This window comes from Zonotrichia albicollis, chromosome Z (genome assembly GCF_047830755.1).
Source record: "Zonotrichia albicollis isolate bZonAlb1 chromosome Z, bZonAlb1.hap1, whole genome shotgun sequence".
Lineage (NCBI taxonomy): Eukaryota > Metazoa > Chordata > Aves > Passeriformes > Passerellidae > Zonotrichia > Zonotrichia albicollis.
The window spans coordinates 13,638,454-13,661,467 of record NC_133860.1 but is presented as its reverse complement, the minus strand read 5'-3'; the positions used below and the strand labels follow the sequence as shown (position 1 = coordinate 13,661,467).

The 23,014-nt window shown below is 44.6% G+C and overlaps 1 protein-coding gene across 17 annotated transcripts in view; it reads right to left on the bottom strand.

Moving 5' to 3' along the window:
• CELF4 (CUGBP Elav-like family member 4) overlaps positions 1-23,014 on the bottom strand; it is a 713,618-nt gene that overhangs the window by 83,290 nt on the left and 607,314 nt on the right. For 16 of the 17 annotated variants that reach the window (XR_012578161.1, XR_012578162.1, XM_074532918.1 and 13 more), the window contains exons 6-7: positions 11,994-12,137; positions 2,434-2,581 (exon numbers count right to left, since the gene is read on the bottom strand). Coding sequence is in view for 15 of the 17 variants with exons in the window: in XM_074532918.1 (XP_074389019.1) it covers positions 2,434-2,581; positions 11,994-12,137 (292 nt within the window). In the remaining 2 variants the exon portion in view is untranslated. The remainder of the gene's footprint in view (positions 1-2,433; positions 2,582-11,993; positions 12,138-23,014) is intronic. The other variant, XM_074532916.1, reaches the window with a different exon arrangement.

Genomic DNA, 23,014 nt, shown 5'->3' with positions numbered 1-23,014 from the left:
CTAGTGCCTGGTTGTTTTTTTTTTTTCTGAGAACTTTGAAATATTTCATTTTCCTTCCAAGGCAGAAAAAAGATATACTTCAATGACTAGAAATCCTGCTATGAAGCAGAATGATCATTTTCCATTTGGCTTTCTGAATGCTAACAAAAGCCAGCAGGAGAATTAATGTTAGGCTTCAGATATCTCCTGGCTACTCAGAAATTGCTGCGACTGTTGTAGGCTTGCTTGCTCAGACATTATGTGAAACATTTTCTATGCATCTTATCACATGCTTTGTGAGTGTTGTAGTAATACAAGGAGTAATTTCAAAGTCTAAACATTTCTCCCAAGGAATAATTGTCAATGGACATTTCCACAACCCACCACAGAGGTTTTTCATGAAGGAAGCTACTCATTCAAGGTAAATCTGAAATAATGCCAAAGTGAATAGGCTCTGTGATTGAAAATATGTCATTAGGAGAGTGCGAAATCAGCTGCTGTGAAAGACATCAGAGGATCATCTAAACCAGCATCTTATTTTCAATAATGACCAGTCATGGGTAATCCAGAAAGCATGTAAAAACATGAGTTTCCTCTCCTCTGTTCTGACAGTGAGAGTTTAGCAGTCCCCTCATCCTGTCAAACACTGGAATAGGCTGCCCAGGGAAATGGTGGAGTTGCCATCCCTTGGTGTATTTTAAAGACACGGGGATGTGGTGTTGAAGGATATGGTTTAGTGGTGGGCTTGACAGTGCTGGGTTAATGGTTAGCCTTGATGATGCTAAAGACCCTGTACAACCTAAATTGCATGATTCTCTGACTCTGAAAGGCACTGGCCATAGCAGAAGAGGAAATGATTACACTATAAAAGAGCTGGGATGTTTTTCATGGCACAGAACTTGGTGGGCACAGAACTTGGCTGTTTTACAGGTGCTCTCACAGCCATGATACAGAACATACTCTTTTCAAGAATTTGCTTTATATATATTCAAAAGAGCTTGTGCTCTTTTGTGGTGGGTCCATTGCACAATAATGCCTGGATTCAGCTTTCCAGACCCTGACAATATTTGAATTCCAGGCAGTCTTTGTTTGATGTTCTCTCTGCTCCCACCAACACAAAACAAATCTAGCTAATGCAAATATGATAATCTTGCCAGCAGCAGGTTTAAAGGGTGCACATATAATTAAGCCACTTTTTTATTTGGATTTGCAGTAGCTCCATCGACTTTTTGTTTATACATTTATCATTGTGTAAACATACATTTTGAAATGTGCAGTATAAGATTTTTGAGTCAAGTGCTTTTTTTTGGGTCTCCATAAAGTCCTGTGGAATGAGATCTGTCTTTCTTACTCTCCCTTCTCTCCCCATTCCCTTGTGATATTGTTACAAATGGTCCTTTCAAGACGTGCCTTTGAGTCCTCTGCCTCCCCACCAGACTCTTGTGTATTGGAAAACTTCCCAAATCCTCACTTCTTTCAAGGTTTGGCCCCACTTTCCCTGTTTCCCTTCCCCCCTGCTGTTAGGCCACATGTTATTCCAGGACTACCAGAGCTGATGATTCCTTTGGCCTGTTCCTGCCCAAATGGGAATAATCATGTTCTTCAAGCCACAAGAAAGACAGTCCTGTTCCCATCTCAGCTTATTTCTCTGCCTGCTGGACCATACTGCAGCTCCTAGAATGGGCTTTTTACAGCCTAGCTAGATCCTGGGAGCCTTTCACTGGCTACCTGTCTCTTGCTGCAGCCAAAAACCCCCTCACTGCACACCCTCATTCCAGGTAGCACCAGATGTATTCCTTGAGTGTCTTCTGTCCAATTTCACAATAGAGGAATGTGCTTATGTGTCCCAAGGGCAAAATTCATCTTGTTGATGACATTGCACCTCACCACAACCCTATTTTTCTAGTCTGTGGGGGAGCCTGGCTGTGATAGCACCAACACTGACCCCCTGGACATATATATGTCCCAATAAACCAGTGCAGGCCGCTGTGGGATGTTTTGTGACATTTGCAGGGTTTTTGGAGATAAAGAGAAGTTGTGTGTGGGATTAGACTGAGAAATGTCATAGAAGCAGAGAATAGTGAATGTTCTTTCTAAGATCATTGAGTTCAACCATTAAGGCAGCAGTGCCAAGCCTGCCACAAAGGCATGTCCCTAAATTCCACATCTACATGACTTTTACATAATTCCAGGGACGGATGCTGGTTCCCTGCCCTGGGCAGTCTGTTACAGTGTTTGACAACCATTTTGGGAAAGAAACCTTTTCTAGTATCCCATCCAAACCTCCCCTGGTGCCACTTGAGGCCCTTTCCTTTGGCCCTTCCGCTTGTTACCCTTGAGAAGACCCTGATGCTCAGAGAGCATCCCAAAGATCTAACCAATCCTGCCAGCCGTCCTGCGTGACCTGGCCTGGTTTCCCTGCCCTCTGCCCCCTCCATCCCACCGTGCCCGTACCTGAGGTTGGAGTCATGGGGGCAGCTGCCAGGCCGTTCATGTTCAGAGCCGCCATCTGCTGCATCTGGGCCGCGGCGAAGGCGGCCATGGGGTTCAGGTACCCGCCCTGCGCCACCGAGGCCATGATGGCCGCTTGCTGCTGCATCAGCTGGAACAAAGAGAGCAGGGAAAAAATATCACGCGGTCACTGGCGGGGCAGCCTGTGGCACCGGCTCCAGGAGGGCACCCGGGAAGGGCGGGATGCATCCCGATGTTTTGGGGTGTCGGCACGCCACCCCTGTGGCACCCCCCAGGACTGGGCATTCTTCTCACCACAGAAGCAAAGGGTGCCTTGGCAAATTGGGGTTTTTATGGTCCCCACCCTGCCATGTGGAGGTCTGTTGTGACCTGGACCTGTCCCACCAATTGAGAAAGGCAGAGAAAAGTCTTTGTACAGACAAAACGCAATATACCTGAGCAGAGCGGTTTCGTGGCTTACGTTGCTTTTGTCAAAATTCTGGAAAAGCTTGGAGGTTACTGCTGGGAGTGTATGTAGGAAAAGGGGATTCTTTCTCCAAAGCAGAATTTTTGACTAGTTCTCTAGGGATAATCTGGTTTTTCTTCACCTGTCAGCAACAAAACCCAAGTTTTTCTGGTGCTAGGAGGCTTCAGCTGGGTACCAAGCAAAACCATGACCAAAACTTCTAACCAGGTCATTGCACTGATTTCCAACACTATCAGAGACCCCTAGAAGTGCTGTACTTCACTCCCTTCTCTTCCCCAAAGAGAAGGGAGCTCCCCTGTTTTAGCAAGATTAGATTTGTCTAATGAGAAAACCCCTTCCCTGTGGTTTTGATCTGGGTCAACCTTCTCAGTTAATTTTTTTTAGGAAGTCAAAACGCTGCTTATTTCAGGGCACCTACAAAAGTCAGAAGTAAGGAACCCAGGCAGCATTTTCAGGCATTTGGGGCTATAAATTTTGGAGCAGAATGCTGGAGAATGTTTATGAAGCCTGGGAATGCTTTTTTCATTAAAATGAGGTGTTGTAATCATTCTGCCTCACTCAGAGCCCAGCACAGAGCTCGTGAGGTTCATGTGGACAGTATGGCTGCAGAGAAGGATTATTTATCCTTCACACTTCCTGGTGTGAAGATAAGACAGTTTGGTTGTAGCTGCTTCTTGTCCTCTTTCCTGGTGCTGGACAAGCAACCAGACAGGGGTGGGAATGTCTGAGCATCCAACCCTCAGCAGTGACAATTTCTGGGTGCTTAGAGAAGTGGAAGGGGGAAAGAAGATGACCAGAAAGTTTGGGAAAACTGCACATTCCCCAGTCTCTGGTAATCTGTGACTTGATGATAATAGTGGAAAAGAGAAATGTTTTTCTGTGGTGATTTTAGAAGTGATTCATGTCTTTGCTGTCTCCAAAATTGGAGTTACTCTGTTTCACTGCTCTCTCTGATTTCACTCTCTCTCCCATCAGGAAATCACCCTCTGATGCTGTTCTTTAAGCACATGGGACTTGCTGCTCAGAATTAAACAGACCTCAGAAGTCATGGCAAGGAACAGACTGTTCCCTTCTGTTCGCTTTAATATTGAAATATCAGCTAAATTAACTGTTCTTACACATGTACACTAAAACAAACCCTTGAAATCACTGCACTCATTCAAATGCTGAAACTTTCCCTGCCACCATCCATAAACAGTCCAAAGTAAGGGGTGCTCTGACAAAAACCTGCAGAATAACTATGCACAAGTTATGTGAACTTGCTTTGGTTTCTCCAGCAATAAAATGTAACAGAGGATACCTGACTCCACACATTGTCAGATCTACAGGTGAAATGTGTTCTGCTGGTTTGAGTATTATTATTTTTGAAGCCTAATAAAGATTGGTGGCAAAATGGTGACTTTTCCTTTGATGGCTAATCACCCTGTTTTATTTTACCCTGCACAAGGCACTTTTACATTTTAATTAGTGATATTTTGCTCTTTGTAATTACTGATGGAGTGATTAGACAATCTTTTTTATTATACCTATGATGATTCTACTTTAAGGAGTACATTTGTTCCTGGGCATCATTTGAGTTAATTCTCCAGAGGAGGTACTGAGCAGGCAATATTAGAAAGTATGTCAAGGAAGTCAAGGAGGAAGGGGAATCCATCCACCCATCTTTAACACTGGATTAACTCCAACACTATGTGTGCTGACTCACATCTCATTTTCTGCTCTGGGTATTTTCACCTGGGTGATACCTAAAGATTTGGTTTTGTTTTTAAAAATATATTTTTCACATATTTGTAGCTTTGTAGATTTTTAATAAATAGTTTTATAGCCTCTAGCACTTTCTTACCACTTTTCAATTTGATGTGGTAAAAATCCTAATCTTTGACATGGGAAACTAGATCAGGTGCTTCTGCTAAAAGCAGAGGTGCTCCTGCAGGGAACAGTCACCCAATATCTATTATTCTCAGCGCTCTGTGGATGCACTCTCTGAGATGATTTAGAGATCTGGGAACCCCTCTGGATGTTGAAATGAGCCCTTCACACCATGACCCAGAGGACACACACCTCTCTGCAGCCTTCAGACCGAGTCAACAGAGTAAAAGTGGGGTTGCTGGAGCTGGAAGGAACAGAGCATTCCCCACTTGAGCACAGCTGTACACACCAGCTGGTGGCTTTTCTTCCTTGCCTGGAGAAGTGGCCTCAGCCAAGGCGCAGGAATGTCTGGACGTTCCAACCCTTGAAAAATTTCCTGCCGAACTCCTGAGGTCACAGGTCCCATTTGTGGCCATGCCACTCTGTCTGGAGGGGCTCAGGGGCAGAGGTTGGGAGGAGGAAGAGGGGGCTCCTACCCAGCCCAGTGGTTGATGGCCAGAGCTTGGTGAGTGCAACGGCACCACGAGGGTGGGAGGACAGGAATTCAGTCACCTTGAAAGGAGCTGACTGCTTTAGACCCACCTGCTTCCCCCCCAGGGCGTCTCTAGGGAAATTTACAGCAGGAGAACAAGTCCTGTAAGGGTCACCAGCCTTCCTTCTAAAACCCCCAAGGCATTCCCAATGAAAGTCACCCCACTTCTTCCCCGGCTCCCCCTGAAGACAAATGTCCCATCCACTCTCCTTTCACTTTGAAAGAGACCCAGTGCATGGTCCCAGTTAATAAAGCTGTAGAAAGTGAGGCAGTGACCCCACCAGAGGCAAATCAATAGCAGCAGGGCCCTTGGGTATTGTGTACTTTAAAATATGCCATTTGAAATGCAGATTTTCCCTGCCTGGGCTGGGGCTACAGAGCACTAATCAGGAAGGCAGCAGCCTTATTATCTCAGGCTGATCCAAGGGGACAGAGAGGAGCTTTTCCCTCCCTTAGCTGAAAGGACGTACTTCCTTCTGCTTCCCTTACTTCCTTTGCATGACCTTTGCCTCAGCAGTTAGAGCTTTTCCCCATCCATTTTAGGGATTGGTTCCTTTTTTCCTGCTGTCTTTTCTGTTGCTCAAATACTTGTCTTCTGAGGAAACCTGGAGGTGCTACCAGACCTGTTCCTGCCCTTGGGCAGCACCCCAAGAGACAGGAGCCTGCAGTCACCATCCCAGTGCTGGAACAGGTGGAGAGGCCCTGGAAAAGCCATCTAAAGCATGGGAAGGAGTGGCAGAGTTGTCTGATCAATACAGACGCATGTAAGGGTTTGTCTCACTCATCTTTTTCCTACTCAAAGATGCAATGGTACTCAGGGGCAGGAGATAATGTCTTTTTCTTACAGGAGGAACGATTGTGTGGAGGATGAAGGAACTTTCTCAGAACAAAAATCCTGCTAGAAACAGGAAAAGCAATGCCTTCCCCATGCCCCAAAAGAAATGTGTGTGAAACTGAAGAGGGGGAAGAGGAGAAAGGGGGATTATTTCTAAAGAGCTCTTTCTGAAATAGCGTGATCATTGTGCTCCAGTCTTACTCTGAACAATGTGATGACCTTCTCCTTTTTTCCAGTGCTATTTTCTATTTTTTTGTCTGAACCACGCAATGCTTTGTTTGATTTTTCATATTCTTCATTCAACAACAACAACAACAACAACAACAACAACAACAACAACAACAATAATAATAATAATAATAATAATAATAATAATAATAATAATAATAATAATAATAATAATAATAATAAAATAGAAGTGGTAGTAGTAGTAGTAACAGTATCCCACACTTCCCATCTCTAATGATCTATACAGACTTAGCTAATGAATCCTCATGGTATCCCTGTGATAGAAAGAGGTAAGTAAAGTAATCAATCAAGCAGTAATAGGACTCATGTTTGGTAAAATTGTGTAATTGACAAATTCATGTCTGCTATACCTAACTGGCTATTGGGAGGTAAATCTAAAAATACTTTCAAGCCTTGAAACAAACAGAAGATAATTGGTAGAGAAATCAGGATTGTCCTTCATACTTCTTATGTTTTCTTGGAAATAGAAATTTCTGCTTTGAAAATAAAATTTAAATATAATTAGGACATTAAAAAAACCTAAACAAATATGCAACACCCGGATTCATGTCTTAGTGTCTTTCCAAAGTCTGACACACAATAGCTTAGGTTCCTAACTTCCTGGGAACTTTGGAAAACCCCCTAAAAGACCTAAAAAATATGTATGTAGAGCCCAAATCTTAGTGTTCATTATTTCTAGTGTTCATTATTACCTGGGAGCTGCTGGTCAGAAATATGGTACTATCCCTGCTAAAGGTATTATGGCTTCAAAATAGCTTCCTCCTCTGGAACGGATAAGTGCAAATAATTTGCATAACAGGTACTATTTACCAGATATACTGTCCCATTTTGGCAATTTAAATGTATCAACTATTATATCCAGAAGGCAGCCTACAGTCAGTAATTTTTCCCTGATTTCATAGGGCTAGCTGATTTTTTTTTTTTTAACTATCTCTCCAAAATAATTTCACAGTCCAAATTGAAGAAATATTGGAAAAAGCAATTCTTCCTGTCAGCACTACCTCAGATCATTTAGCAGAAATATCCTTTCACCTCCATGGGAGCTGGACAGGGAGGCAGAGTGGGGCACCCAGGGTTTTGTGGTCAGCATGGTGGTAACTGCTGCCCTAACTTCCCAAGGAGACCACTTAAGGTGATGTCTGAGAGCTCTGCTGCGCTGGATATTCCAAATTTTTGCTGCAGTTATTGTCTGCAGTTCAGGAGCAGCAGCCATTTGTACCTTTTCACAGTGAGGAGAGCTGGGATTTACTGAGAAAGGACTTGTTCCAGGCCACAGAGCAAATGTCAGCATTGCCTGTGCTGTCCGTGTCCCAGCCTGTCTGTTTTTACACACTGACTCTCTGCCTATCCCCTGCTGCAGGATGCAATCAGTCCCATGGCTGGAGTTTGGCCAGAAGACTGTGGCTAACAGTCCCAACCCATTTTTTATGCAAACTTGATTTATGACTTTGATCTTATCTTAAATAATTTAAAAATTAAATAATTTATACTGAATCTGTCACTTTCCAAGGCTCTTTCCTTTGTTCTTGCTTTGCTCTTCTGCATTTTCCCATCTCCCTCACCCTTTTTTGATCTGTGCATGTTTCCTTTCTGCATGGTGAGGCATCACTGACATGAGACAGGCACTAAACACTCCTTGCCCCTTTCATTCAGAGAAAGACCTGCAGGAACTGTAGATTATTTGTGCCAGGGCTGTACCACCACCACCCACAGGCAGTTTTGATTGTTACTGCTTGTGATTTTGGGCTTGGCCGCCCTGAGTGGGTGAGCTGTGCTCTGTGAAGCGGGGAGTGTGCCTGCAGGTTCTTCCTAGGCTGGCAGCAAATCAAAGGTGGTGCCAGGCAGCATCACTCTCCTTCTCTCCAGGCTGAGCCCAGATCCATACCTCAGCCTGGCCTCAGTCTGCAGGAGCAGCTGTCAGTACCCAGCTGATGTAGATCCACAGTAACCTGACAATGGAAAGGGCTGGTGCCCTGTACCCTTGTGAAATAAAATAAATAATTGCTCCATAAAAGGGGAAGTCAAATGAGTATGGGAAGATATTGCTGAAGAGAAAAAGCCTAAAACAATCAAAAAAACCCACGCTGAAATAAATTAGAGTAGGGGCTCTGGGAGCTTTAGGAAGCTATGAAATCTGACTTGCCTTGAGCTGCATACAAAAGAGGTCAGGTGGGTCTGATGTGACTTTCTGTGCCACTGAAACAGCAGACAGAGTTGGTGCCAAGCTTTGTCTGGGCTGCTTGAAGGTGGCACACGAGGAGGGGATAGAAAACCACACACAGTGGAGAACTCCCTTTGCTTCCTCATTTTTTTGCCTCTGTGTCTGACGCCAGATGGCTGCTGAAGCCCAGGATTGGTTGCTTGGCTGAGACCATGGCTGTTATCAAGGTTAAAGTTGTTTAAGTTGGGGCTGAGGGGGTTGGCAGGGAGCAGCAGTCTGAGAGCTGTGGCATGACCATTTGCTGGGCTGTAAGGGAGGTAACCTTGGGTCCAAATCTGTCCTGATAGCAACACTTAAGTTTATCTGTCAAACTTTAATGGTCTGAGACCCTTGCTGCCTCTCTTCAGTGGTGCTGCTGCGTTGGCAAAGCCATGGCTCTGCCCACCAATCTATCAAACAGCCACACCATGGGGCTCCTGTGGCACAGACACCTTGGTGCATCGAGGCTTTTTGGAGATAATCCTGTCACAGTGATGTGCAAGATGCTTCTCTGGGGAAAATTCAGCAAGAAACTGCAGAAATGGGGTCCTGAGCAACCTCCTCCATGGGGACAGAGCATTAGAAACTATTGAAAAACCACTGTCATGGGATGGCTTGGGAATTGTTATACAGAGACATCAATCAGGTTTGGTCTGCTGGGGGATAGCTGGGAGGACAGGCTAGGAATCAGAGAGCCTGATGTCTCAGGCTTGCGGTGGCCTCACTATGAAGCATTGAGGCAATTCTTACTCTTGTTACTGTCACACCACTCTGAGAAAGCTCATGGAGAGAGAGCACAGGAGAGAGCCGTGTCCCTGAGGGAGAGGAGAAAATAAATAAACCTGATCATCAGGCTTATTTGCACATGAAAAAACAAGATCAGGGGGTCAAACAATTCAACCAGTGTCACGAGAGTTGCTGGTGGCAGAGGCATCAACAGTCATGACAATCTTGATATTTCAGCTTCCCTCCTCTTGCCTTGCCTTAGCTCTTTGACTTCAGGCTGGGTAAAACTGCTGTCTCCGTCTCCCTCCATGCTATCGATCCCTCCATCTCCTGCTGGCATTTGCGAGGTGCCAATCACCCTGATATCTGAGAGCAAGCAGCCTGGGCTGGATTAATCGGGACCAAGGCAACGTCATAGAGCCCCGGCTCTCCCTTCCCTCCCTTTCATGTGAGCCTGTGAGATGGAGCAGATAGGGAGGCTGATTGAGAGACAGCCTCTGAGCACGCTCTGGGTCCACAGGCGCCACACAGAAATGTGATCCCATCATTTAGACAGCTCCCAAGTCCCCGTGGTAATTGGTGTCACCAGCTTGTCATATCCAATGGGTCAAGATCTAAAACTTATTTTTTTTTTCCCCCTTATTAGCATTTTTATCAGAAAAATATAAAATAAAAGAGTACGGGTCCAATTCTGCTTTCACAGAAATCAACATGAAAAATATCCATTTGTTTCAAGTGGATGGGAGGAGACCAGAAATTGTTTTTCCTCTTCCTTCTGTCCTGATTCCTCACCTCCCCTCATAATGCACCTGTCTTATCTGGTGACAAACAAAGGAAACTTGTGGTGTAAAGGTGCAGACAACATCCTCTCACATCAGCATAAACCTTGTCTGGAAATTAGAAGAGTTACTCTAGATTAAAAATAATGCAAGAGTTTTTGGACCAGGACATCAGGACAGTGGTGTCTTGGCCATCTCTCCAGCTGCCTGACCAATGTCTGCAGAGTGACACTGAAGCCACTTCTCGTGCCTGACAACCTCAGCAAATGTTTGTCCCAAGCTGTCTGTGGATTGCCTCCTGTTAATTCCTCGGGTTCATGGGGGCAAAGGTGCTACATCCCTCTGAGAGTCTGCTGGCCATTGACCTAGGCTCATTTGGGATTTACTGTCTCTTTTCCTCTTCCTGCAGCATTCTCTGGCCAGGGGGAGTGTTAAACACAGAGGAAGTAGCTCTTCTATAATGTGAGGAGGGGAGCAGAAGACAAGGAAAAGACAGAGACTGACTTTGGCTAGGAACGAAAATGAAGATAACCAAATAGAAGTAAAAATAGAATTTTTCCAGAAAAGAGAGAATAAAAACTCCAGAAGTGCACCAAGAGGTGCAGCTGGAAGGAGAGGAAGAACTTCAGTGGAGCTCTGCAGCACATCCTCACAACTGTGTATAGCTCACATAAGGGGGTGGGCTGGGTTGTACACAACCTACTCCTTGTGTGAGGCACAGGGCTTTCAAAGAGGAAATGTCAAGAGCTTCAAATTAAAAAGAAAACTTTGTGATATAATGGGAAATACTTGGTGCCAACACATGAGAAAGAAACAGTCAGGGAAGGAAGGAAAACCTTGTGGTCATTGCTCTGGAAGGAGTGTTGGCACACCAGAGGGCTATTCCTGAGCTGGTCCTACAACCTAAGGCAAGGTTTGGGTCTCCCATTCAGTAAGGTGCTACCCTGTACAATGTACTCAACAACACTTCCCTCCTGGGCACAAATTGTGCAGGGGGCTACATTTTGCCATAAAATAGAAGAAGCACCTACGTACAGTGTCACTGCCTGAAAACCTGCTTGAGAGAAAGCAACCAAAGTCACTGGGAAGTATTGTGTCTGCTTGCTGCAGGCACCACCTCCACCTTCCTCCAAAATATCTGGCAGAGAGCCCGTTACCTGATCCTGGTCTTGTGTTGCAGATCCTTGTTAATTTTATCCTAATGAAAACAAGTAATTTCAGAGGCATCCATTTAATGATATCATAAAGACCCCATCACCTGTACAGTCACGTCTTCTCAGGTTTGGTATGCCCACAGGAAACCTGAAGTTAGCACAAGAGGATTTTTCCCCAGTGTGTTTCAATCATACTGTTTGGGGCAGCAGGATTTTGTGTGGGCATATGTCTGTGTGTACATTTCATTATCATCTACCATGCTTTGTGAATCTAAAAGCATTTCTCTCAACAGCTGCTGTTTTGTCCTGTGGTCACTCCAAAGGTACCCATGGTGATGCAAGGCACAGCAGGGTACTGGTGATGTGAGGCAGAAAGCTGGGATAACTGGGATAAAGTGAGCAGGCTTATTCTATCCAAATACTCAAAGCTTAGTGTGTTTTCATTGCACAACAGTGGCTTAGCCCCCCTAGTAAGTGTTCTGCATAGGCTCACACATGACCAAAAGTTACTGCTAGAGCTGTCTATGGCACCTAGAAGACACCTGGGAGATTCCCAGAGCCTACCCTGGAAGGCATAGCTAATTTTTACTCCCATCATGTAACCAGTTCAACAGATAAGCCACTGCTTCCTCTTCTGCTCAGGTTTTTTGCCCACTCTCATGAGTTTTTGTGCATTTCCAGGTGATAGTCCCCCTTCCCATGAACACTCAGAGAGCTGCTGTCTATACTTACTGCCTGTGCATAGGCTCCATAAGCTCCAAACTGGATGGCCATGGGGTTGAACATGCCCATTTGTCCTGCCATTTGCTGCATGCGCCTCATCGTACGCTCCTTGTCCGTGTCCGCAAACTTCACCACCAGGCTTGAAGAGGCTCCCTGCAGCACAGGAAACAAAAGGAGACACACAGGGAATCAGAGCCTGATTCACGCCAGCTCATCAGTCCATACACTTAACACAGATTTAGTAGAATGGGATCCAGGTGTTGGTGTTTTCCATGCAACCTATCAGGCTGTGAATTTTGGCTTTTGCAAGAGGGTGCAAGCATCAGGAGGAAAGGATCCTGGAGGGTGATTGCCAGCAGCCTGGCTCCTAGTGTACAAAATTCAAGCTTCTAGGATGTCATTTACATTTTCTCTGCAAAAGTTGTTGCCTTATTCTTTCAATCTTCAGGCCCAGAATGTTGAGTCAGAGGACAAAGATCTGGACATAGTGCAGAGAAACGTAGGAGGCTTTGCTGCATGAATGTGGTAGGATTTGTAGACTGATTTGTTTTGGTGGAATGGGTGAGGTCTCTGCATTCCAGACCCCTGATGTGGATCACCCTTTCAATGCTGTGTCTTGTAACCCTCAAGTCCAGTGAGAAATCCCTGGAGACAGGAGTCAGTATGCTGGGCAGGGTTTATGTGTCACCATGAAACAGCATCTCTTCAGCACTGACAGATTAAGGGAGCAAAAATAATACTGGATGGACCTGAGCTCCCTCTCCACAAACAGTAGGAAATAGAGGCTATCATGAAAGAGCCCATACATTCCCAGGAAAGATCTACAAAATTAGGATTATGTCTGTAGTCAACACCAGCGCAGAGCTATGGATGATCATCAGAGCTGCCTGCAGAAATCTGTGAAAAATGCAGTGTTTTTGGGAATGAAAGAAATCCCTCTCCTTCCCAAAACCAGATGGTCAATAGCTGCAATCCTTAAACTTCTGATAGGGGGCAGAGATGAGAAGAAATAGATCTACCTAGGAGGGCACTTTTTGGTCTTCCTCCAAGGAAGCCCTAACTTCATGGGTTGGTTGTTTCCCCAGGGAAAGGAGGTGGTGCAGGGGAGGGACAATCCAGCTGCAATCCCTGACTGCAGTGGGCATTGCCCTGGAAGCTGGGCTGCCCCCCAGCCTGGGGAGATGGGCAGGACATTGACAGTGAGCAGCTGAAATAATTGTGCTCCCACAGCTCCTGTTCTGACAAACTGGTGTTCACTGGTCAAAGTACTATCAGTGGGGAAACAACCAGCTCAGTTCTGGCTGTGGCAGTAGAGGAAGACCAGCTCCATGCCAGAGGAGCTGAACTGCTGCAGGACCCTTATTGTCCTAGCAGAGGATGAATTTTCTGGAATTGCACAATAAAAATATTATTAACTGGCTTACACATGCCCCTATGTACCTGCAAAGAGAAAAAATAATCTCAGCGAAAGCAGAATTGCTCTGCTACAAATTGGGAGGAGTGTAGTAAACCACAGCTATAGACATATGTATATATAAGTCTAAGCTATACATATTCAATAGCCTCTTCAGATTCTCAGTTATGAATAAAGAGTTGAGGAATTAACCTGCTAAAAAAAGACCCCAACAATCTAACACCACACAATGAGTGATGTTCCCTTAGATTAGTAATCTGTACTGGGAGAAAGTGATTTTCATTGGCAAAGAATCTTTCTTTTTGACCTGTTAGTCTCTCTCTAATAAATCTATAACCCACTCACAGAATGTGATGAAGAGCAAGGTTTTGAAAGAAGTGCTTCAGGAAAACAAAGGGATGCAGAGATGAATGCTCCATTCAAAGATGGAGAGCAATCTTCAGCAGTTATTATAAAGCCTGAACAGAAGGGGGAGTGGAGGAGAAGAGAGAGAAAAAAACCTGTAGCCAAAATTCCCCTGCATTTCTGTTGAAGGCTGGGTGACTTTTAATTTTTCTTCAGATCACATGATGCAGATATTGATCCTTCCCCAAATCACACTCTTAATTGCAGCTCATCGACAAATGAATATTTTAATGCATACATTTCCTGCTAATTATCACCTGGACCAGTTCTTAATTAGATTTCAACACTCATTTAATTAACCCTGATCCAAGAGACTGTTTGGTAACTTGCATCTAATGATTTAAAACTATTTGCAGCTGTATTGGAGGGAGGCACTGGTCCACAGCAGATTGGGCTGTTCAGAGCTGCTGTTGTGATTTGCAGAGCAGAGCCTGCATCATGATGAGCACAATGCAGGATGGAGGATTTTGAAACTGAGTGAGAGTGTATTCATTTTTGCAGAAGGCGTTTCTTCTGCTGTGACCTGCTCCTGTTAGCATGACAGGCAAGTGTAAATAAGTTGGTGTCTTCTTCCTTCTCCCTTTCTCTAGCTCTCTATTTGCCCTGGAAGTCTTAGGGCCAGGGAACTGCCTCAGGCACTTGCTGATGCCTTACACTGTTGAAAACCAAGCTATTATTGTAGATGGCATCATGAAAACATGGGTAACTTCCACATGAAGTGCTTGCCCCTGGAGTGTTCTTCCCTTCTGATGTGAGTCATAGTGACTGCACAGCAGCTGTTTGACCCAATGGGATCTCATCTTGCCTCCTGAGAGATGTTTTTCTGGGCTGCCTGTCGCAGCAGGACTTCAGGCCTCTTTGAACATTGCTATCATATACACGGGGCAGAAAGGCCATTGGCAAATAGATTCAAGCTAGACCACACATTACAAAGAAGGAAGAGAAAAAGAAGAGGTTTTCCTGAGAGTTCTTTGCAATGAGATGTGCATGTAAGCGGTTAAAGATGTGTAGCCAGTAGAGATGCTGCACTGCTCTTGAATATGGAGACTGACCTTGGGATTGATGCTTTCAGTGTGTGGTTCCTCATGTGCAGCTCTTTCATGTGGCCCAAAGGAAATCAGGCAGTAAACTGTATCAGATCAGCCAGTGCGGGACTTTTAACAGTCGAGCCAAATATTGCTGTTCATATACAGCAGAACAGGGCTGCTTTCTACTCCAGTGACTGCTACTAATCCACTGGACAGCAATAGAAATGCCCCAGAATGGGCCACGTTTTCCATAGGGTAAAAATGCTGCAGCCCTTCATCTGGATTATTTATTGCTTCCGTGAGGAGTTAAACCATGGTGTAAATCAGCTGTTGTCTGCTGGCAAAGGCAATAGGTCCTGTCTGCTGTGTCATTTACTAGTAATACATAATCTCCAGTTCTTGGACTGGACCTCATATTTTGCCAAACCCCATGAGAGTTACACTGGGTAAGTCAATAACATTTGAAATGTACTTCTGCATTTTTCAGAGGAAAGGGCCTGTTCATTTCTCTACCCTGCAGACCCACAGTCAGAAGATACTATCGTGAAAGTGAGCCTTCCTGCTGGTGCCTCTGCAATAGGCTGCTTGCAATTGGAATTTATCTCTTTTCCCCTCAAATCAACCTCCTTTTTCAAGTGCTTTGATATCTACTGATGAAAAGAATGATAAGGGCTAAGTATTATTATGCTTCTCCTATTCTCTCTTGGGCCAGCAAGTCTACTTAATATGGCTATCTTTCTTCCCATCGCCCTGCCACGCATGGTAATGAATTGCTCCCCTTAGTCAGCAGAGTCAGGCACTCTCTAGGTTGGTGGGGCGAGGGAAAAGATGGAGGAAAAATCACTCTGCGCCACACTCACTTTGTAATCCCTAATCAGAGCCCTCTGTGAGAAAAACTAATTTCCCAGGCTGTCTTGACGTGTGAAATAAAGTCATTCTTGAAAACAGGAGCTTGACAGGTCGCTTGTGAAATTTCATATTCAGCTAAAAATAAAATATCCATCCATTGATATTTCATTTAAAGGCAAAGGAAAACAAATCTATTGCCTGGTTGTTGGAACTTTTTCCCATTAGATAAGGTCTTCCAAATGGAGTGTATACATGGATTAAGTAAAAGCGTTTCAGGAGGCCAAACATTACTGCCCAGGAGCAGGGAAAAATAACGGAATCACAGAATCAACTAGGATGGAAAACACCTTTGAGATAATTGAGTCCAACCTGTGACCAGACACCACTGTGTCAACCAGACCATGAGTGCCACATGCAGTCTTTCCTTAAACACCTCCAGGAACTGTGACTCCACCGCCTCCCTGGGCAGTCCATTCCAATGCCCCATCACCTTTTCTGTGTAGAAATTCCTCCTAATGTCCAACCTAAACCTCACCTGGAGCAGCTTAAGACTTTGTCCTCTTGTTCTATTGCCTGGGAGGAGAAACTGACCCTCACCTGGCTACAGCCTCCTTTCAGGGAGTTGTAGAGAGAGATGTAGAGGATCCCCCCTGAGCCTCCTCTTCTTTAGGCTAAACGACCCCAGATTCCTCAGACATTCCTCATGGACTTATGCTACCCTTCACCAGCTTTGTTGCCCCTTTGTGCACACACTCCAGCATCTCAACATCCTTCCTCAACTCAGGGACCCAGAGCTAGACTCAGTGTTTAAAGCAGAGCCTCCCCAGTGCTAAGTACAGGGAAAGAATGGCTTCCCTGCTCCTGCTGGCCACACTGTTCCTGATCCAGGCCAGGTGCCTTTGGCCTCCTTGGCCACCTGGGCACATGCTTGCTCATGTTCAGCCAGCTGCCAAGCAGCACCCCGTCATCCCTTTCAGCCTGGCCACTGTCCAGCCACTCTGTGCTAACCTGTAGCACTGCAGGGGGATGTTGTGGCCCAAGTGCAGGACCCCATCCATTGTTGGAGTCAGCCCATCTATCCAGCCTGTTGAGGTCCCTCTGCAGAGCACTCCTACCTCCCCCAAAACTGCATGTCCCCTGCAAATTTGCTGGTGGTGGACTCAACTCCCTCATCCAGATCATCAATAAAACAGGACTGGGCCCAACACTGATCCCTGGAGGACACCACCTGTGACTGGCCACCAGCTGGGTGAAGCACTGTCACCACCACTCTCTGGGCTTGGCCATCCAGCCAGTTCCTTGCCCAGCAAAGAATTCACCTATCCAGGCTGTGAGCTGCCAGCTTTTCCTGGAGGATGCTGTGGGAGATGGTGTCAAAGGCTTTGCTGAAGTTCAGCCAGACACATCCACAGCCTTTATATGATTATCACAGGAGATCAGCTTGGTCAGGCCGGACCTGTCCCTCCTAAACCCATGCTGGCTGGTCTCAACCCTCAGCTATCTCGTAGGTGTGATGGCACCCAAGATGATCTGTTCCACAACCTTGCTGGGGACCGAGGTCAGGCTGACAGGTCTGTATTTTTCTAGACCCTTCTTCCAGCCTTTCTGATGGATGCATGTCACATTGGCACCTCCAGGCGTCTGGGATCTCCCCAGTGGACCAGGACTGATGATAAATGATGGAGAGAGGCTTGGTGAGCTCCTCCACCAGCTCCCTCATCATTTTAGGGTGGATTCCGTCTGGGCCCATAGACTTGTGAGCCCCTAAGTGACTCAGCAGGTCTCTTCCTGCTTCTGCTTGGATTACAGGGGGGCTGTTCTGCTTCCCATCCCTGTCTACCAGCTCAGGTGTCCAGTTGCCCCTCCCTAGAACAACATTCTTAGGAAAAATTCTGTGAAGGTCTGGCCTTGCAGAATATATGCATGAATTTCCTTTTCCTGCCAGCCCTATAAATCTGTTCTGATTCCTTAGGTTACTAATCTCCACAGATGGTTAGACACCTTTTTCCTTCAAAACTGATGAAATCTGGGCCTAATTTGCCAAAGTCATTACATTGCATTTCACTTTAAGCTTAGTGAATCTCCTGCTGGAGGCAAACATACATTTAAGTCCTTTAACACAAGAGTGTCTCGTGTAGGTGGACCTTTACATCTTTGTTAGCTCAAATGGAGCCAGATAAAAGTTCTAGGCCAAAAATATTTTTTTAAAAAATTGTTATATTAAAGTTCCAGTGTCTAAACTCTTGAATATAAGAGATCTGAATATGCAGATCTTCAGCCATGAACACAAAGATGCTTAAATGAGTAGGCGCTGCTGGACACTTGTCTTTTGGGCAATGATTCTATTCCTAAGTGTCACCACAGAAAGTGGTGGAAATTTTGCCTTAGCACTCCCTTTGTGACTACAAAACAGAGCTGGGAGGTTGCTGAACTTCAGCAAGACAATCAGGGTAATATTTCCATGGAAGAATCCTTGATGTTAAGGCCCAAAAGCCAAAGGAAGATTTATTTGCTTTGGGCTCTGTCATCTCAGGCCATTTGGCACGATGTCCCCTAAGTTTGAAAACAAATTTGGAAATTTTTTGGAAACGCCTATGCAGCTCTGTTGAAGAGGGCTGGTGAATTTGGCAGTGGGGTTTGACCCCAACCTGGGATTTTAGGCAAGTGAAAAAGAAACTACTGTCCAATTAAACTGCAGAACAGTGGGAATTTCTGCTAGGCAGAAATGTAATTACCCAGGCTGGAAAGTGACCAAAAGACCAGGACTAACATCCCTCCCATCTTGTGAAATATGTTATTTTTCTGCACTCAGGGCTTCAATTTCATGTCTCATCTGAAAGATGAGTAGGACAGCAGTCACTAGGAGCTATTTCCACTTTACAGTCCTGAGAGCTGGTTTAGACACTCTTGAGAGTGACAGAGATGGAGAGGGGAAAGGAGGCATTCATCCAGGACTGTAGTGATGGACCCTTTGATAATGCTGCTCCCTCAGTAGAGAAGATTCTTCATGAAATGTCTAAGCAGAGAGAGTTGCTGCAGGTACTTCCCTTCACAGGTCTCCAAAGCTGTTAATTTATTTGGAGTGGAAGCTTGATTTAGGTTTTATTTGCCCATACACTACTTACCAGGTGTCTCTCAGAGCTGAAGTTATTGCTTTCCACAGGGCAACAGAATCATTGAGTCCTGGTGTCACTGTACCCAATTCTAATTAGGAAGAACTCAATATATAACCCAGGTGTTAGTATGCCTCTCGAATCAAAGCCAGGTATCTGAAAAACCTAAACTTAAAAGCAGAGTTCTTCAAGCACTTTTTTTTTCAAGCATTTTTCAGCTCAGTCTATGAATGATAAAAGTCCTCACAAAATCATTCACCTCCCTTAATGCATTATGAAGTGGGAGGTATTGTTACATTACACCAACAGACTAGTGATTCTTTCCTGATATTTAGGACTGTGAAAGCAGTAAATAATTTTTTTGTCTATTTGAAGAAAAACATAAAATTAAAAATCCTAAAGAAAATGTTGTATATTTCGCCTTTCCAATAAGAGCAAAATGGTTTGAAAGATTAGGTATGTTTAGTTCCATATTAACTAAAAATATACATCCCCATAAAATATACTTACACCAAAAAAAAAAAAAGCTTAAGTTTTTTTATAAATTATGGTTACTATTAAAAACATGTTTGGAAGCTGCAGTATAGAGACCTATGAATGATCTTTCCATTCAGTTAAACAAGCAAGGATGAAAATAAGAGAAGTGGAATTATTCCAGGGTCATAATGTGAATTGGCAATTGTCAAAGCAAAGTAGAATCTCAAGCAGGTATGAAGATCCTGATGCTTCAGGACTCTGCCTACAAGAACTCCACACCTCTTTGGCACCTCAGGATGAGGACATGAACAGCCTATGATGACTTGGGGGGAAAAAAAGAGATGTTGAGGAAGGGCTGGCAAACTGGGCAGAGACATTTCAGCCATTCATCTGACAGAAAAGAACATTTCCAAGGCACTGCATTGCTCATGATTTTGCTTCCCAGATCCCTGTCATACTGCAAGACTCCAGGCTATTGTGTAAACCATGCTGCTCAACTGAGATAGTAAAATATTTGAATTTTTGCAGCATGTTTAAACTGGAGATCTCCAAGCACTGTCCAGACATAGGCTGGACCAGATGGGCTTTAAAGGTTACTTCTAACCCAAAATTTTCTATGATTCCACAGTTAATTGAGAAAATATTCTGCTTTCAGGGAGGTGTCACCCATGCTTTAATACAGAGAAACAGATGGTGAACTGAAGCAATGAAATGGTGTAACTTCAGTGCAGCTCTCCTGGGTTTTGGTGAAACAAGAAGTTGGTTTATGTTGAAGGATCTGCCCTTGCAGCTTTCCACTCCACTAAGACTGAAACACGCCACCTTCACAACCACTATTCTTGTGAACACCAACCAGACCATTTCCATTTGGAATGAGAAGTCAAACATGCTCTTTTATGTGATTTCACTTGCCAGTGGACATCTGAGGCAAAGACATTGGGGTCTGGTAGGATGCTTCATACTCATGACTTTGTGTGAGCTTCAGCTGAGAGTATTATTTGAAAGTCATTGTTCTGATTCTTAGTTTTGATTCTTTGAGGACATCTTTGTCCTCTAAAAATTTGAACTTTGCAAAACCCATTTGGATAATAGCTAATGCATCACTAATGATATGTTTTGCACAGGGATAGCATTCTACCATTTCCTAGGATCTTTCTGTTTTCCTCACAAGAATGCATGCTATCAGTACTGAGCACACACCTGAGCAAGGCTGGAAAGGGGTGAATTTAAAGAAAAAAAATGAGAAGAATCCAGAGTGATTTAATGCTGATCCAGAGCCTACTTAACTCTGTAGGAAGCTCCCACTGATATAAATGAGGCTTAGATCAAAAGATACAGGAAGAGAAAAGGAGGAAGAAAGAAATGCCCCCAAAGCAAGCAGAAGAGGTAAAGACAATGCTGACATCTTGAATCCTTATCACAGGAAGGTGGTGATGCCCAGTGGAGCTACCTCTAGCAGGCCAGGAACTCCCTCGGCAGGCAGGGACTGTTTCATGTCTCCCAGGCTGGAGGCTTCTCAATGACTCTGATATCCCACGGAGGTCCCTGCCTGTGAATTATTTTAGCCCCTCAAGTGCTAATCTCACACAGATTAGACAAGCGTTGAGTGGAGCAAGAATTGCAGGGGCTGCTGTTATCACCAGGACCTGGGCAATTCCCAGGAGTGGCACGATCCTGTTCCTGCCTCCCCATGGCCACCTCTGCACTGCTGATTTAATGAGCAGCTCCCCTTGGACTTGTGAAGGGATGGGTGGGTGCCAATCAAGTTGGTTTTTTTTTCAGAAGAAGGTAGTGCGTCTCACAAGCAGTTATTGCTTGTGTCCCATTTGGATGCAGTGGATGCTGTGGGTCAGAGGGAGCAGGGAAGCCCAGGGAAGATATCCAGTGGTCTCTCTCGTGTCCCACTCGTCACTCCAGTGTCCTGCTGGATGACTGTGTGGTTTTGGAGATGTAACCAGTCAAGAGAAGGCCGTTTTTGGTGCCAGCAGGATTCACACCCTGTGTCAGGCAGCCAGGCTGCCTGGATCTCTGCTCTGGGACCCAGAAATATGATTAATGAGTTAATTTATGAAACTATAGGAGAGGCAGGCAACACAGTCTTACAATTTTACTTTTTGTTGGAAGAATTAAGGGAAATTATGGCAACACTGGAAACCTGCTGTCCCAAAGCTTGTAGAAGCAGCAGTCTTGATGGAAGTGCTGGGATGGTGTCTATGAGCTTTTTCCCCCTCCATCCAGACCCCACTGATCCCTGGGAAACAAAGGTGAGCTATCAGGAGTCACTGGACTTTGGTAGAAATGGCTGCAAACTCACATGTAGGTATTACATGTCCTCTGCTTTTTTCATCCTAAAGGACAACACACACCTTTATAAATGGTGTTTAAGTAGCATATTCAAAAAATCATTTATTGCTGGAAAGAGGGCCAGGCCTGCTCCTGGTGACTTATTAATGGGTTTCTAAGTTATTACTAATTTTTTTTAATACAAGGAATGGATGTGCTGTGCTTTGCCCTGAGTTAAACAAGACAGCCTCTGTGTGGCACAAGGACATTGAAAAGAACGTGTGTTCTTTAGAGAGTTCAAGATCAACAGGAAAGAGAAAAACAGGGTCAGAGTCGACATCTCAATTTTCACCCATCAGTTTTTCTAATATCAATGGTGTAAAACCAGGCCTCAGCCTTCTGCATTAATTTGGACAGGTGGACGGGCAGTGATGGTACCTCACTCTGTGATGGGCTTTTTCACTTTGGGCAATTAACTTTCAGCCAAACTCAGGTACGAGTCATGAAGGACACTTAGAGGCTGGAGCTGCATCATCTTTCAGCCTGGATTACCTCTGAGAATCTCCTCTTTGAGTTTCTGTGGTCATGTAAAAGGAAAGTCTAATGGATTTTCCACTTCCTATTTTAGTTTCAAGAAGAGGAGGCTCAAGAGGAGAACTTATAGCTCTCTGCGACTACCTGAAAGGAGGTTACAAGGTGAGGACTGTTCCTTCCTACTGTGGCTGCAGTGGAAGGTCAGAGAAAATGGTCTTCAACTGAGAGGAGACATCCTGGCTAGATATTAGTATAAAAACTACAGTTAGGATTTTCCACTGTATTCCAAATATTTCCAATATATTCCAATAGATATTTCCAATATATTCCAAAGCCACTGTGAGGCTTTGAAATACATTGCCCTGGTGGAGTCATCATCCCTGGAAGTGTTTTAAGAGGCATCGGGATCTGGGTGATGTGGTTCCGGAGTTACAAGGTGATGCTGGATTGATAGTTGGACTTAGAGATCTCTTCCAACTTAGATGATTCTGTGATACTGTGATTCTATTTACCCTCACAGCCTGAGGACTCAGTGACTCTGTCTCTACTGACTCTCACAATGTGGCTATTACCAGCTGAGAACTTGATCCCATGCTGGAATCTCAATGAAAGTAAATTTTGTTGGTTAATTAATACTCTGAATTGTGGTCTGTTTAACTCTGTACTATGGGTTTGTCTGTGGTTCTGTTTATGTTACTGGGATTGAAGGCATTTTCAGTAAGTGAGGAGGTGAACTGAAAACTTAAACTTTGCTATTCTTAATTCTGTGTTTCTCAGATATCAATAAATATTAAGATTTAGATTCTCAGGTGTTCACTGATTATTACTTCTCTGCTGGAACCAGAACAAGAGCTGCTGTCACTTGGTTAAGAACAGCCTAAACAGATAGATTCATTATGTAAAAGACTTGCTCATTTCCATACATTG